This window comes from Myiozetetes cayanensis, unplaced genomic scaffold (genome assembly GCF_022539395.1).
Source record: "Myiozetetes cayanensis isolate MyiCay16 unplaced genomic scaffold, myiCay2020 scf21, whole genome shotgun sequence".
Lineage (NCBI taxonomy): Eukaryota > Metazoa > Chordata > Aves > Passeriformes > Tyrannidae > Myiozetetes > Myiozetetes cayanensis.
Genome location: NW_026087423.1, coordinates 10386392 through 10402170, shown reverse-complemented (window position 1 = coordinate 10402170; position 15779 = coordinate 10386392). Strand labels below are relative to the sequence as shown.

Genomic DNA, 15779 nt, shown 5'->3' with positions numbered 1-15779 from the left:
CCAAGTTGTGTAAAAAATGAATCAGGTTTAAAAGAATAAAGATGGATAAGGCATAAATCCTCACTTTTTCCTCCACATCACCTTCCATAGTCACCCTTCCCCCAACTGGTCACCTTCCTCCTTACCCAGAAATGCCGATTCTTTCTCCCACCAGTCCCCAACTGATTCTTGACCTTGCCAACGTTCACTTTCCTGTACCATTCTCCTTTTTGACTTTCACCCCCCCACTTTGAGCTTCAGTTTTGTCCTTTCTTTATTCCAATTAAGCAGGTTCCTCCTCCAGAACTCTCCTCTGCAGCAAGGGAAGGGGACACAGACAGCCCAAGGATGGACACTGTCCCTGCCCACAGCTCTCCTGCTCTGCCCAGGTCACACTTCTGGAGGAAAATGTGGAATTACAAGGAGAGCAGAGCTCACCCTGACAAGGCACATGCCCAGTGCACAGCAATTTGCAGAGATTTTGGCTGTAAGGACACATCAAGTCTTTTTTCCCTACCACGAGCAAAATTATTCTTTTAAATGTTGCTAACTTGACACCCCATCAAATCCACCCTGGACTGTTTTCTCAGCCATCTCCCAGGTCTCCTCCTGGCACGTTTCATCAGGGTATCAGCGCTTCTCAAACAAGGGGTCAGCAACTATTTTTAAACAAAGGAAAATCCAGAGTTCCTCCCTCCCCACCATCCCCTTCAGATCTGTTCTCTTAAACCACTGAACTCTTGGCTGAAGTTCTGAAAAAAAAAAAAAAAAAAAAATTCAATCTGAGGCAGATGCTTGGCATGGAATGTTTTAGCTGAACCGGTTAATGGTTAGGGAATTTATAAGAAACTAACCCCAAACTCTTTTAATGGCAATTCTAATAAGCAGTGCTACCAATCCTGTTTGCAATAAAAGTTCAAGAAACTCAGGCTTTGGGCTTTTTTGTTTGTTGTTGTTGTTGAGGGGGTAGTGATGGTATGTATTTGATTTTAACTCAAGAAAACAGTTTAATCTTAAGCATCAAAAAGTCCATTTTACCTGCATGAGGAAATGGCAGTATATCAATGTAAGCCTCACTTTTATTTGTTCTAAATGACACAGAATCAGCAAAATGAGGAAAAACACCCACCTCAGAAATCAAAGCTCTGCTGTTTACTGAGTGCCTCTCATGTTCTCTAACCTCTCAGTGTTTAATATCCTGCATTGGATATGTAATGTAAGCAACTCCCAGAACAATCTCTTTTTTCTTTTTTTTTTTTTTTTTTTTTTTTTTTACTGGAGGGTCCCACAGACAAATTAAAGCCACACCACAGCAAGGGCTGGGCTGCAGCAGCCGCCTTGGCTCTGTGCTGTCCCTCTCCCACTGGGTCCATCCTCCTTCTTGCTTATACAAGCAGTAAGTTGATCCCAAGGTGATACAAACTTACCCTTTATAAAAAAAAAAAACCAACCCTGTATTTTATGTGCTTTATCTCCCCGAAGCAGCTTAGAAAGGAATTAAAGGCACGCCAGGGCTGGCACAGAACGAGGGTTGCTCAGTTTGGGAGTGGGCAGAAACCTGGCAGCATCAATTTACATTGGCTCAAGCTGGTAAGGAACGGCACCCCCAGGCCATACAACTGGTTGGAAAATGGAATTTCACAAGGACAGAAACGAACATTTTGAAGTCAACTTTCACTCTTAATCAGAGGGGGAAAAAAATTAAACGGTTACATAAAGCTATAATGCTTTTCAAAAGTCATCTGGAATGGCAAATCTTTTCCTGGCAGTTAGTTCGTTTTTGCAGTTTCAAAATGATATTGGAGCAAAACACTATCAATGTGCTTTATAGTGCAGCTATACTATTACCACTTTGTATCTGAATACATCTGCTGGAAGTCAAAATGATAACTTTATGTGAAATAGTTAACTTCACCAAAAATACACAATCATCTAAGTAAATCTTGGATGCAAGTCCAATTTTAAAAGAAAATTGGTTTGTAAATGATACCAGTTTCAAAAATGTTTTCAAATGAAGAGCTGCCCAGCTGAAAAATGTTCTCAAGCAGAACAATACAGCAGTTACATAAGTAATACAACACTATATGTACTGGTGGATACATTTCAACATCTGCACTCTGTGACTGCTCCTTGCAGTCAATGAGCAGAATCTGGTGGCCCAACCCCTCTGTTGCATCAGCACCAGGGGATATCAGCTTACCTTTTATTTACTTAAGATTTCCCCTTTGGGCACAGAGAAACTGACTTTTAAATGTGCTCAGGAGACCATTAAGTCTTTTTTTTCCATCCACAAGCATAAACTTTTCTCATAGTCCTTTTTTTTTTTTTTTCTCTTCTTCATAAATAAGCAACTTTCCCTGACCTTCGTAGTTGCCTTCAAAGTTTTCACAGAAATGTCAAAATCCTAAGCACTGTTTTGGGGCTTAGTGTTTGCTTCATGGTATTGAAAAGGGCAAGTCATTTACAGGCTCCCCTCGCAGCAGGTTGGTGATTCCTGGTCTTGAAAGAGAAACACAAAACTAAGAACCACCAAACACAGGAATTTTGGCAGCAACAGCCAGTAAAGTGATTAGGATAAAAATATTTAAAATTTCACACTGTGCTTCTACACAATTATAGAAACTTTATGACAACTGCAGAGCAAGGTGAAAAATATGACGTGAGAAGAAACACCCAACAAAGAACCCAAGATGTTTGATTTTAATCGCGGCACCTGTAACACTGGTGGATGGCAAAATCAGAGTTAAATTCTTACAGGAGTATATAATGAAAGTGTCCACTTAAGGAGACTCGTGGAGCTGTTTACATCTGTCAAGCTGCTAAAACTGCAGCTGTAAGGGAAGGCTTTTGATAATGACAGTGGAACTATGATTATCGTGATCTCTGTTATTCAAGCAAAAAGCAAAGTGCCATGAAAGGTTGTCTCCAAGCACAAAGCTACTGACCCAAGATGTCAGTGATGTAACAGTAAGACATTAGCACATTTCTTAAGTGTAGTGGCAAAGAACCACTTAGTCAAAATGTACTTCCCTAAAGAAAAGTTTCCCTAATTGACCAGTGCTGCAAAGATGCCAGTGATTTCAGTGACAAGGATGACACTTTGTTTATGGGATTCAAGCTCAACAGATTAATATGCTTTAGACTAGCAAAGAAAATAGAAGAGTAGACTCACTGGGTCATTTCACTAGATACAGTTGAAAAGAAAAACCGTGACCTGAGGCTGTGTATTGACCCAAAAAAATGTGAACAAATAGATAAAGGGAGAGTATTTCCATTTGCTAACTAAAACAGGCACAGGCACTACTGGGCTGAAATTATTTCCAAAGCTAGATGCATCCACAGGCTTTTACCAGATACCTCTAAGTGAGGAGACTGCAGAAGCTCTGAACTTTCAATGCACCGTTTGTCCGTCCCTGTTTCAAAGGGGTCACATCTGTCACTAGAGCCTGAGCCAGTCCCCAGAACACAAAACAGTACAACTGCTTCAAGAGCTGAACACTGTGAAACTGTTTTGCCAGGGTACTGAGTCTGCAAGGAAGACTGAATAAAATATAAAGGACTCAGGCCTCTAGGAGCAAGTCAGGACAAGAGTTTGAACTAGACAAAAACAACTTTTCTGGCCAGGAAGTTATTGCTAATTAATATGAAGGGCAGACAAGTCAAATTTCAGCCAAACACCTTAAGCAGCATCACAAAATATTACCTGTATTTGTATCACTGTGCTGTTCAGACACTAAACAAATCAAAAAAGGTCCCACTGGACAAAGTGGCCGAACCAGGATCAAGTCTTTCACCAACAAAGCGACAGTCACAGTGGACAACAGACAAAGGAGGAGATGACAACAAAAACGGCGAGACAATGGTATTCCTGAAAGTAAAGATCAGGTCCCATTCCTGCTACACAGCCTTTCACTGCCCTCTTTAGTATCAGATCTCTCTCCTGTACAGTAAATGCTTCCTTCAAACTGATAGACAAGTATAATTTTAAGTCACCCACAACCTGTGTTTGCTTTCTCTTACATCCTCAGTTTAACTTTTCAACATCCCCATGAGATGCTTTTCAGTCACTGCCTTTACACACTGAAGTTCTCTCAACTTGTTGCTATTTTCCATCTTTTATCATAATGTGCTTTTTGTCTCTCTCAGAGTAGCTGGGACACGTCTGGTGGAGGCTACCAGATGTGAACTGCTGCCAGGATCTCAGGGTGGCAGCACAAACTTGCATGCAGTTTATGAGTAAATAAAAGAGTTTAAGCAAAGCCTTGAAGAAAACTGGGATTCAGCACAAGAAATCGGACACCTCTTTAATGGCACGATCATACTCTGAAGATTTCTGACTTTCTTCAATAGGCATGACCCTAACACAGTTACAAACAACAGCTCTGAGAGGTTTCCTGCAGAGGGGCATTACCTGGAAAACTCTGCCTGGGAAAGTTTGTATTCCATCACTTCTGGCAAATTTGCCATTATTCGCAGAGTTTCTGGCTACTCCTTACGAGTCACCTTTCCAGTGGTGCTGAACTACTACTTTGCCATCAGGGTTTTAAAAAAACCACACAACTACACCCCAATTCCCAACAAACCCCCCATCCTCTCATCTAAACGTACACAGTTTGTCAATACTCACTGATGTTTGGCCATTCAAGAAAGCACAACGTTTTGCTGTTTATCCCATTATTTCATACAAATATTTAGTTCCCCGATTCAAGAGCCAGGCACATATTTATGCATTAGAGAAGCAATTACAGGGATGACATTTTATAACCCACAGTCATGCATTTAGAAACATGCTGGAAAAACCATTTGTAATACAACTGCTGGGTGTTTTACTAGGTAAGTACAGTGCTAATAAACTTTAGGATCTACTGCCACATATGAAAACATAGTAAATTGGAATATTAATAGCTCTATCTCCACTTTGAAAGTGTTATATCCAGAAGAGAGATTAGCCACTTATAAAAACTCCACGCAGCTATAATTTAACATAATGCAAGTTCCTGCTGTGTTCTTAGCTAGCACTAACATGATGAAATTAAGGAAAAAAATGAAAATTTAGGAAGTTTTCCTAAACAGTGGGGTATGCCATGCTACTGAACTTCCAAAATAAGATATAAAACCCCCTCACTGCTCGGTTAATTTAAAATCAGAATGAATCAACATTCAAAATGAAGAGCCTCAATCAGTTTCCACTGTAGTGGAACTAAAACAAGAACAGTATGAAGAACAGCAGAACCACAGCAGGTGCTGTACCAACCTATGGGTGCTCAGCTGTGTTTGCATTTGTGTTCAAACACTACTTCAGTACTCAAAATTCTGCTAACTCCGTGCCACTTTAACATCTCGCTCAATACCTTCTTGCACATATACACTCCTTGTGCAAACCAATCCATCCTCTGGCTGTGCATCCTTAAACCCTTTTTTAGAGGGCTTACTGGATTCTGCAGTGCCAGTTTCTGTGATTCTTGTTCTAGTTCACAGCTAATAAACTGAGGATTCCCAGTTATCTATTCATTAGAAAGCAAAGTACATCGGTATGTTTGTGTTCACGTTTATGCCCTGATTCAAGAAAGCCATTAAAATGAATAAATAAATAAATAAATCTTACTTCAAGCTCGTGAATACCTCCTATAGGCTATAAAGAGGCTTAAGCACATGCATTAGCACTTTGCTGAAAAGAGGTCATTTCCTGAAAGGAATATATATACACTTGGGATTTACTTATGTAAATACGATTTCACACACAAACCCTCCACCAGGGAACAGGCATCCAATAATTGGTATGTAAAACATGTGCTTGTACCTAAATGCAAGAGCACTTTTGCACACTGACTTTTATACATCCTGGTCTGACTAGAGGCATGGCTTAAATTAAATGCCAAGCTTCTTTCTTGAGTTTGAATGAATTAACATTATTGGCCAGATAATAACCCCGGCATAATGGCACACTGAAGCCTAAGGCAACATTTCAGGAGAATTTTCTTAGAAATTCAGGCCTGATAGGAGATGCTAATGAGTTTGGAGAAGTAAATATAGCTCTTTAAATAGCAAAGGACAACTTGTCTATAACAGTAAGTTTCTCAGCACATTTACAAACGTTTTCGCTTGTGAGCTATAAAGTGACTTTCATTTAGTTGGACTTTAGCTCCCCAGAACAATCACTATCCTCAAACACCAACAAAGAGAGGGCAAATACACCAAGAGAGCGCAAATGAAATGCTCGTTAAGGCCTCACAAGGAAACTATACAAACACCTTATTTAATAAGTTTAATTAACTGGCTCTTTTCGAAATCATCCCGTGCCCAGCAATGCTGAGAGAGCTCTGCTTTTCTTCCCTGAAGGAAAGTAATATTTTCTCTTTTATTCTCATAGAGCACAGCCCCGAAGCCTCCAGGAGCAGCTGCTGGCAGGGGCTGGCTGGGGCACCACTCCTGACTTCTTTACAGCATGGCTGGGTCAATGCTGACCCAGGTTCCAGCAGGGAGAAATGCCTTAAGGAGGCTGGGTTGTTCATGAACTCCCACTGGAGCACTTTCTCCCACCTTTAAGAAGCAGCATAACCTCCTGTTTGTCTTATACTAATATTTTCAGAAAGAAAATATTCATGTATTGGTGCCTAACTCATATATTAAGTCTAATGCAAGCACTTATTGCAGAGGATGCATTTGCGACTGTCACAGCTGCCCCAGAAAATGCCAGACCCTCTTTACAAACCTTAATCCCGTGCAGTCTCTGAAGGTGAGCACGGAGCTGACACAATTCTCACCTCCAGGCTACAGCAATCAAAACAGAGAGCCGTGTTTTAGATTCTTCACATCAGCACTTTCAGAGCGCATCAAGTCACCGGGATGTCCATTAATTTTAAAGTACATTAAAATGACCGGCATTAAGAGGCCGTGCAATTTTCTGCCAAGTACTTTGTTTTCCCTGCCGACTGGGGTGGGAAAAGTCCCTTTATGAATCGCTACTGATTCCGCTCTTGCTTCACTCTTGAGATACTTCCGTATCTCTCACGGCTGCCTCTACAATCAACTACCCTGGGAGAGAGGTTGGCAGGACTGGACCAAACTAAACAATGAAGAGTCTTTCAGGAGTAATCTTCTTACGGCAGTCAAAGAGCACCACTAATACCAGCAGGATAAAAGGCAAAATTATTATTTTTTTTATTCCTAAGAATGGCAACGACAGCAGGAATTGCAGATAGCTTAGTAAGTTTCCACCACCATGCCCCCCCTCCCCCCTAAAAAGAGGGAGAAGGGCACGTTTTAATAAAATATCCACAACCATCATGGTCTGAGCAAGAAAACAAGAAGTGCTGAGACACAGCAGTCACCTTCCACTCTGCACAGAAACCCCTGTTGGCATCATGCACTATTTGCATCCCTGAATCACTTCAGAGAACATTTCCCTTTGTCAAAGGGACTCTGTGATCACAGGAGTTCAGCGGTGAGAAAAGCCAGCAGATCATTCAAACGACCTCTCTGCCAAGCCAAACATGCTCCTCAGCTGTTCCTTTAATCAAGATAACAAGCACCTGGTCCAGTCCAGGTGACAGGGCTTCTATTCAGGCTCCGCAGCTCCCACCGCACAACTCCGGTATAATTCAAAGGAGGCTGTTCCCAAACACTGTCATGCACTGCTCTTGGAGCTTTCACCGCTCCCCAAATTCCGTTCCAAGCGGCGACTGGGACACCCCTTCCCACAGAGAAGCTCCTTTAACACAACGTAGTAATTGAGATACATCTGTAAAGATCCCCATCGTTCAAGGAGAGAGAAAGGAAACTTATGGAAGGGAAAGAGAGAGAAGGAAACTTTTAATGCATGGTTAAAATAAACAGGAGAGAGAGAAAATTGGAGGGCGGGGGGGGGCGGGAGGGGTGAGCAGCGAAATTTCAAAACACAGCACAAGAAATCGAAGCAGAGCCAGCGGCAGCATTTGGAGGAAGAGGCGAGGGGGATAGAGGAGGAAAGGGTGATTCGGTTCACACGGCGGGCAACAAGGCGCTCCGCTCGGGAGACGAGCCGCGGCCGCCGCATCCCGGTGCGCGACTCAACTGGTGCCTGGCCGCTTACCTCCGCAGAGCAGCGCTCCGAGCAGCATCCTGGCAGCCCCCGCCATGCCGAGGGGCCGCGGGCAGGTCCCGGCGCGGCCCGGGGGGCTCCGGGGGCTCCTCCTCCGTTAGCTCCGCGCTGCCATCGCCGCGCTCCGCCCGCAGCGCCGCCCGGCCCCGCCGCTACCCGCGGGCAGTGCCCATGGCCCGCAGCGCCCCGAGGGTGCCCCCGGCACCGCCGGCGCTCCCCGGAGGAGGGGAAAAAAAAAAAAAAAAAAAGTTTTACAAGCGGGCAAAGCGAAGGGCAGGGGAAGGTCCGGGAGCTGCGTCGTCCTCCCCCCCTCCTTCCCCCGGCCGGCCGCGCTGCCCCGCCGGCCCCGAGCGCCCTGAGCCGCCTCCCCGCCTCTCTGAGGGGCCGCGGCCGCGCCGCGCTCGCACACTTTTCTCGCAGCGCAGCGAGGGAGGGATGGAGGGAGGGGGCACCGCCGGGCCCCACCCTCAGGGGGGCGTGAGGGGATGAGGGAGCGATGGAGCGGGACCCGCGCCCGGCAGCGGGGACGAGGTGAGGCAGCGGCTCTGAGCGCCGGGGTGGGGGGCGAAGGGATGGGAGGCTCAGGGATGGGGCGCTCCTGCCCAGCGGGCACGGCGGAAAGGGCAGCCCTGGCCCTGGGGAGGGGAGAGGTTCCTCCCCGGCATCACCGCTCTGCTGCGCTCCCGCTTCCCTCAGCCCTGCTGGAAAGCAACGTACAGTTAAAAAAAAAAAAAGAGAGAAAACCGAAAGAAAAGAACCCTGTCAAAACACGAGAGCTCACTGTGAGCGTTTCCCTCCAGAGAGAGAGGAAACCCACTGCGGACCAGGTCGGTCCACCTGTGTTCCAGCCCTGCCATCGCCTCCTCATCCTCTTGTTTTGCCTTTTGTGCACATATTCAGTTCCATCTTCTAAACGTAATTCACAGGCAGTGTTTTCATCCCCATTCATTTAATTTCATGCTTCGCCCTGGGTATCCTGGATAACTTCAGCCGGCATCTCTCCTTCTTGTGGCAAAAGTGTAAATATTTGTGGCCTAACAGTAAACATACTTTTAGTAATATTTACTGCAGCTGTGGTACACAGCAAGCAAGGGGCAGGTTAGCAAGAAGTAGCAAGTATTTGAGATATTTTGGTTTAGGAGGTTCTGAGTGCAGGGAAACAACACACACACACACACACTCTATGACAAAGCAACACCTTAAAATGGTGGCTTATTTTACAATCTGCTGCTTTTATCCTGAGAAATTGGGCTCTGATCCTTCAGGCAAATACAACCAGTCCTCTGTGGCTGGCTAATCAACCAAAATCAGTGAGGTTCCCTCTATCTGTAGTCAGTTCTTGAAACAGGTGTCAAAGTTTATCATCAGATACTACCCTAAATAAAATGAATAAAACATATTTTGGCTGATTCTTGAAAGCCTCTTGTTCATGCAAGATGTTATTCCCAGTTCAATAAGCCCAGCCAAGAAAGAGTACCTTAACATGGAGATTTCCAAGGAGGAACTGCAGGGAACTTTTTCAGGAGTGTGCTTTTTACATTGGTTTACCTTATTTTATTGTCAGTAGCAGCTAATTCAAATGTGCTAAAAGCAGAAAAACGACATCATATGGATGCAATTTTAACATAATTTCTCTCACAAGAATGTAAAGAAGCATTTCTTGGTGAAAAACTCATTCAAAAATGTGTAACAGCTTCAGTCTCTTCTGCTTGATTGTAGATTTTGCTAGACACTACAGATATTTGTTAGGTGAGTTTAAGTATAAGAATCCTGCAGTTGACAGTAAAACACGGCAGCTATCAAACATTTATACCCTGCACTTGAATTTGGAGATAATGTAGACAATTCATCTCATTTATAAGGGAAAGCAGATGCAGTGGCAAGAAATGCTATCTCCTTGCAGGGCAACTTTTACTAAGGCACCAAAACCCAATCCTATCATTGTTTATAAACTCCCAACTGCTTTGAATTGTGAAGAAAATTTCAGTATGATATGGAACACGAGATTATTCAGAAATATTGACAGATAGTAGAGGTCCTGTTTGTCAATAGGAGTGCTTGTCTGAGCTGGAGTGTTCATGTTATTTGCATAACATGGCTGAAGAAAGTTTTGGAAGTTCCACATTGAACCCATTGGCAGAGACTTTCATGGAGAAGAGGAAGAAGTCAGATGACAAGGTGATAATGATGAGGTCTGGACAGAATAAGTTTTGCTGCAGCTACTCTTATTCCTTTGAAATTTGATTTCCTGTCATTGTAGGTACAGTAATTCAGTACTACAATTTTCTATACAAGCTCTGCCTAAGATGATTTATTTAGGTTTGCATTTTCAAAGGGAACCGAAGGAGTTAAGCACACAAATCACACTCAGATTCAAAGATCCCAGATGAATTTATTTCTTAATGCATTTATAATGAAATATGTGGGTTGCTGTGAACAATTTATGTCAACAGCACAATTAACACCAGGCACAAAAGCAGAGAAGTGTGTCTGAAGGCAGGAGGGAGGATATAAGGAGTCCTGGAAAAGGAAATTGTAATATTTTGAGATGAAACAATACAGAAAATGTCATTACTTACCTTTGATACAGGCCAAATGATGTCTCTAAACATGCAGGCAAAGGCATTCTCTATATGTTAAAGTATTTGCAATCCAGAATCTGTTTGGATTTTTGTGATGTTTTGTGGCTCAAGAGTGGGCTTGTAGGTTTAAAGTTAGATTCTGGCATTTTATTCATTTATTATGCTGCTCCTCAGATTGTCCAGTTGACTTTCAGGTTAGTTTGCAGATAGTACAGAACATGCATGAAGATGAATTTGGTCCTGAGAGTTTGATTCTGTTCACACTGAAGTTTATGGAAATTTCATCCCCAATTCCAGGTCTTACCTTGTCAAAGGGTTACTCAAGTGATTAAGGGGATTGGTAAGAGATTTCTGCTTCCAGTGATTTTTACCCCTGGTTTAGCCCTAGGCTGCAGCACGTCTTAGAAATGATGTTTCAAGGCATTTGTCTTGAATGGAGCAAATGAATAGCAAGAACTCAATTTTGAACTTAGTTTTCCATGGATTTTGTCACAATTTTGGGGGATTTGACTTGCAGTAAATATTTCATCAAGGGATACTTTTAGTGTAGTTCTGCAAGAATCTCAGGAGTTTTAAGTTTTGAAGTCTGGCCCAGTGCTAAGCCTGGCACTGAGGTGCTTTGTACAGTTTGTGTTCTGTTGATGCACCCACTGCACCCATGCAGAAGTTTTGTGAATCAGATGGATCTCACCAGCACTTCTCAGGTGAAAACATGATCGTTTACTTAGAGAAGTAACACTTTGTGTAGGTGATTGAGCGTTGCAACAGGCACTTACAGCTGTCCAAATTGCTATTGTTTTTGTAAGGGAAGGCAAAAGCTATCAAGTTGTCTCATACTGCACCTGGGATGCATAATGTTCATCACAAAATGGAAAATAGTTGGAAGTACAAGATTTTGCTCTCTTTCCTTAACATGAAAATGTGGGGGGGTTAAGGGGAAAAAAAATGACTAAATTTTGTGCTATGCAGATTTTCAATATCAAGAGAAAATCGAAAACCTGTCAACCAACCCTAAGACTGGACTGGAAGCAAAAGTGTATGAGAAGGAATAACCTGAGAGGGCTTTAGAAAACACGTGTTGGGATTGTGATGTTGCAGCAGTTTAGCACTCGTGACATACTTGAGTATAACAGACACTGCAGTCTGTAACCTTGATTTTAATCATTGTGTAATTTAAAGTAATCTTTGGCCACTACTCTGCAATTGAGCCAAACTCAAGGCTTGCCCTCGATACATGAGTGGGTTTGGATGTGATCATTTAGCACTGACTGTGCCTGTTACTCACAGGCACATTGAACTCGTTCTCAGTTTTAGTTTGCCATGTATTGTTATCAGGGCACTGCATCACACAAACGACTCTGCCTTTCAGTGTGACCTCAGACCAGTCACCTACACTCCCTCAGTGCCCTTTTGTGTATAATGGGCTAATGACACCAGGAGGTTTGTGTATGGACTCAGAGAGGAAAGAGCTACATATATATGCTACCCTTCTTTAAATCATTAGGACTAAGGGAATAAATAGCTTTCTCATTTAATGTGTGATCCTCTGCTCACTCATTTTTATTCAGAATTACGCTTTTCATAACACCTTCTCTTTAAATATAGAATGTTAAGTCCTTGGAATGTGATTGTGGGCTGTTCACTGCAAGTGACCATCCTGTAATTGCATTCTGTATTTGTCCCATGTGCAGGACTCCAACAGAAGGAAAGGGAGAGAGGGGAGTGCACCCCAAATTCTGCCAGAGATCTGAAGGCACATAAAGGAATAGAATGAAAAAATGTTCAGCGTTCAGTTTTATGCCACCCTTGTACCTGGGTGCATTATCATCTCTCTTCTGTCTCCTATGCTTTGTTTTGCAGTTAGGAGTATTGCCATTTAAAATGATTTTATTATACTTCAGTGTCAGCATCTATCCTTGTAATAGAGATGTAAGTTGTATCCCTCACAGTTAGTCATTCGTGCTGAATGCAGACAGCATGGCCTGCCTTTATATTCAGCACATCTGAAATGTGTTTTTCTACCACAGTGCCTGGCATTGTCATCTCTTTGGTTGACAAATGTTTTTAGCAGGGACTTGGGATCCCAAGATACTGTTATTTGCAAAAGGAACCAGCTCCCCTGGCTGTGAGCTTTCCTAGTACACAATGTGTATGTGTTGCATGGATCAAATTAAATATTCACATCAAAGTAAATATTCAATCACTGATATCAAAGGGATTAAATACGTGGGCTTCTGTCCCACCATTTGACACTGCTCCCAAAATGAGGTCAATTTTGGCAGCAATGGAGACAAAATGCCACGTGGTTAACACAGTTTTAGGTATTTATTGTCTGATTCTATTCACAGTAAGTTTAGGAAAGAAAGTTTAGAAGTATCTTCCCTCTAACTCCACCATTTGCCAAATTTATCAATGAGAAGCTTCTTGGAAACAGATCCAGGAAAGCAACAACAAGGTAAAGGACAATTAAAATGGGGCATTTGTTACAAAGCATATCTGGATCTGGGAATCTTTTCAGCACTTGAATTTCTGGTTGCAAAGGCTGCACCTCACACATCAGCTGTGTGGAAAAGCCATGCCACTAGCTAGAAGCAAATTTAATTTCTGCACTTACATAAAAAAATTATGTGCATGCAAAAGCTCTTCCAAAATTTTCAATATCTGGAATTTTTGAAGAGTTGGATCTTTGTCCTCAGTGTGCCAGGACAGAAAATGTGGCAGAATTTGAACAAAGCCAAGACTAAGTATTTGCTTATTACTGAAATCCCTGGCAGTATTTTTAATGACTCTTCTCTTTGCTTTTTTGTTTTATCCAAGTATTATAACCTGGGACTACACACTCTTGGGAAGGACCATGCTGGACTAATTATGAGCTGTAGATTCCATTGCAATGGAAATCTATAAACCAGTAATGTCTGTGTCTTACATAGCATTTTCCATGTGTAAATATTGTAGCATTTACCTAAATGAGTAACCTCTGGAACAATTCATCCACGAGTATTTCTGATCCCTCTTAGTCATTCCCTTATATTTACTTGCATAAAGTAAAATAAATCACAGCATCACAGAACGTGCCAAATTGGAAGGGACCCACAAGGATCACTGAGTCCAACTGCTGGCCATGCTCAGGACCATCCCCAAGAGAGATGGGGTTCAAGTAGGAAACACTGCAGTATGTTTCCTGCAGTGTGAATCAGCGTCCTGGTTTCAGTTTTAAGACAATTAGTTGTCTTGACGTGTACTTACTTACTTACTTAACAAACAAAAATGCTGTCTGATATTGTGAAGGTGTTTGTCACTTCCCCTCTGCACGTTTGGAATCACTTTGAAATACTCAAGGCAGATCTGTTGCGGGCTGCATCCCGAGGAAGGATATCCACTTCCAAGTGGCTAAATTGCTAATCCGGGTGAACCCCGGTGACACCGAGCTGGAGTTCAGCCCTTGCTTTGAACGCGTGGTGACCAAATCACCGATCCCTCAAGTGGCGTTCCAGCATCCCCGGTGTGCAGTGGCGGTGCTGGCGCGGTCAATTCTCGGGCAGTGAGCGGGGCAGAGCCGCCGGCCAGCGGCGGGGAGACACCTCCTTGAACCCTGAAGGCGTGTTCGGGCGCGGGGTCGCTCTGGAGGGGCTGCATCCCGAGGTTTGGGGCGCCGGGCTGGGTTTCCCGGGATGATGTTCCCGGGATGGGTTCGCAGTGCCCGCAGCGCCCCCTGGTGCCGAGGAGCGCGCGGTGCCCCCGCTCTCGGAATCTCCGCGTCCCGCTCCGCGATCGCGGATCGTGGATTATTCGGTCACGACGAGCATATTTATCCTTGCTTAATGAAGGGAATTGTCGGGCTTTGATGCGGCACAATTAAGCGGAGGCTCCCGTTTAATTACCCGGCATAATAGGACCTGAAACGCTGAAATTCAATCTTTCATATAACTGCTGCTTTTCGGCAGTCCCCAAGGCTGATGGGGATGATGTTCCAAACTAATGCGTATTAGTTTATAAAGAAAACGTTGCAAAACAAATGCGGTCTTACAAGAGTGTAATACTTCAAATTGCTTTAGGAGCTGTTTGATTGCTGTGGCCAATAACTGTTGTAAATTGATGAAGATGCAATTAAATGGTCCTACTTAAAAATTAATAGTGATCTAGCAAGGAGTGGGAACTTTTAGATGTTACTTCTGCATGCTTTTATTTTTTTTTTCCTCAATCAAATGAAGGACATTTGCAACAAACAGAAACCCCAACAAAACAACAAACCACAAACAAACAGAACTGAGGAAGTATTAAAAAAGCAAACAAACATTCAGGCATCTATTGGCTTAGGATATCCATCTAGACAAGTTTTAAGAAATACATGCAAGTGCTGCAGAAAACTGTTTTATTGCAGCTTCTTGGCTCTTCTGAAGGTCCCAAAGACTTTGATTTGCCTATTTACTTTCAAAAACTTCCTCCAAGTGCCTAAATTATATCATAAAATCAAGCAATTGTAGAACTAAGCCATACCTTATGAAAGTCTCAGGAGAATAAAATGAATTAGCAGGCCTGAAATACGCTATGAAGTTCTAGCAGAGCATTCCACTTGTCTCCAGAAATGCTGAGGGACAGACTCAGGCACGAGGCTTTAGAGAAGTAGGTTGTTGGCCAACAGTCAGCCCTGGACGTTTCTTGCAGAAATCACCATCATCGTTACCATAACTGGAATTCTGAATAAAAACAAGAGGCAGTGTGACTCTACAGATGAGCCAGAGACTACTCATTATGTTCCCATTAGATAGTTGTGATCTTAAGACCACAGTTTGGCCTCTGACATTCCCAGAGTGAGGACATACACTTACAAAATGCCCTGAGATCCACACAAGCTCCTGAGGGGGTGGGTAAGTCTGTCTGTGCTTCCCTCCTTAGCAGCAGATCCATCAGGCTTTGTGGTTACAAAAAGCAGCTCAATTTCCTGAAGTGATGTTTTTTGACAGAACAGTCACTAGATATTTTTAATGCTGCTTTATTTCTCCTAAGAAGGTAGAAATCCCAACCTTCTTCTCCAAAACATCTATAAAATCCACCTCCTAACTTACAAGGACAATAGCAGGTCTGAAGGGTTCACCATGTTCTAGAATATCAGCCAGCAGATGTTTGTCATTTAATTC

At 43.1% G+C, this 15779-nt stretch overlaps 1 protein-coding gene across 1 annotated transcript in view; it reads right to left on the bottom strand.

Annotated features, from left to right (window-relative positions):
• TMEM132C (transmembrane protein 132C) overlaps nucleotides 1-8288 on the bottom strand; it is a 193379-nt gene extending 185091 nt beyond the window's left edge. Inside the window, exon 1 of the mRNA XM_050318745.1 lies at nucleotides 8051-8288. Coding sequence (XP_050174702.1) covers nucleotides 8051-8096 — 46 coding nt within the window. The 5' untranslated portion in view covers nucleotides 8097-8288. The remainder of the gene's footprint in view (nucleotides 1-8050) is intronic.
• Nucleotides 8289-15779: the final 7491 nt, after the last annotated feature.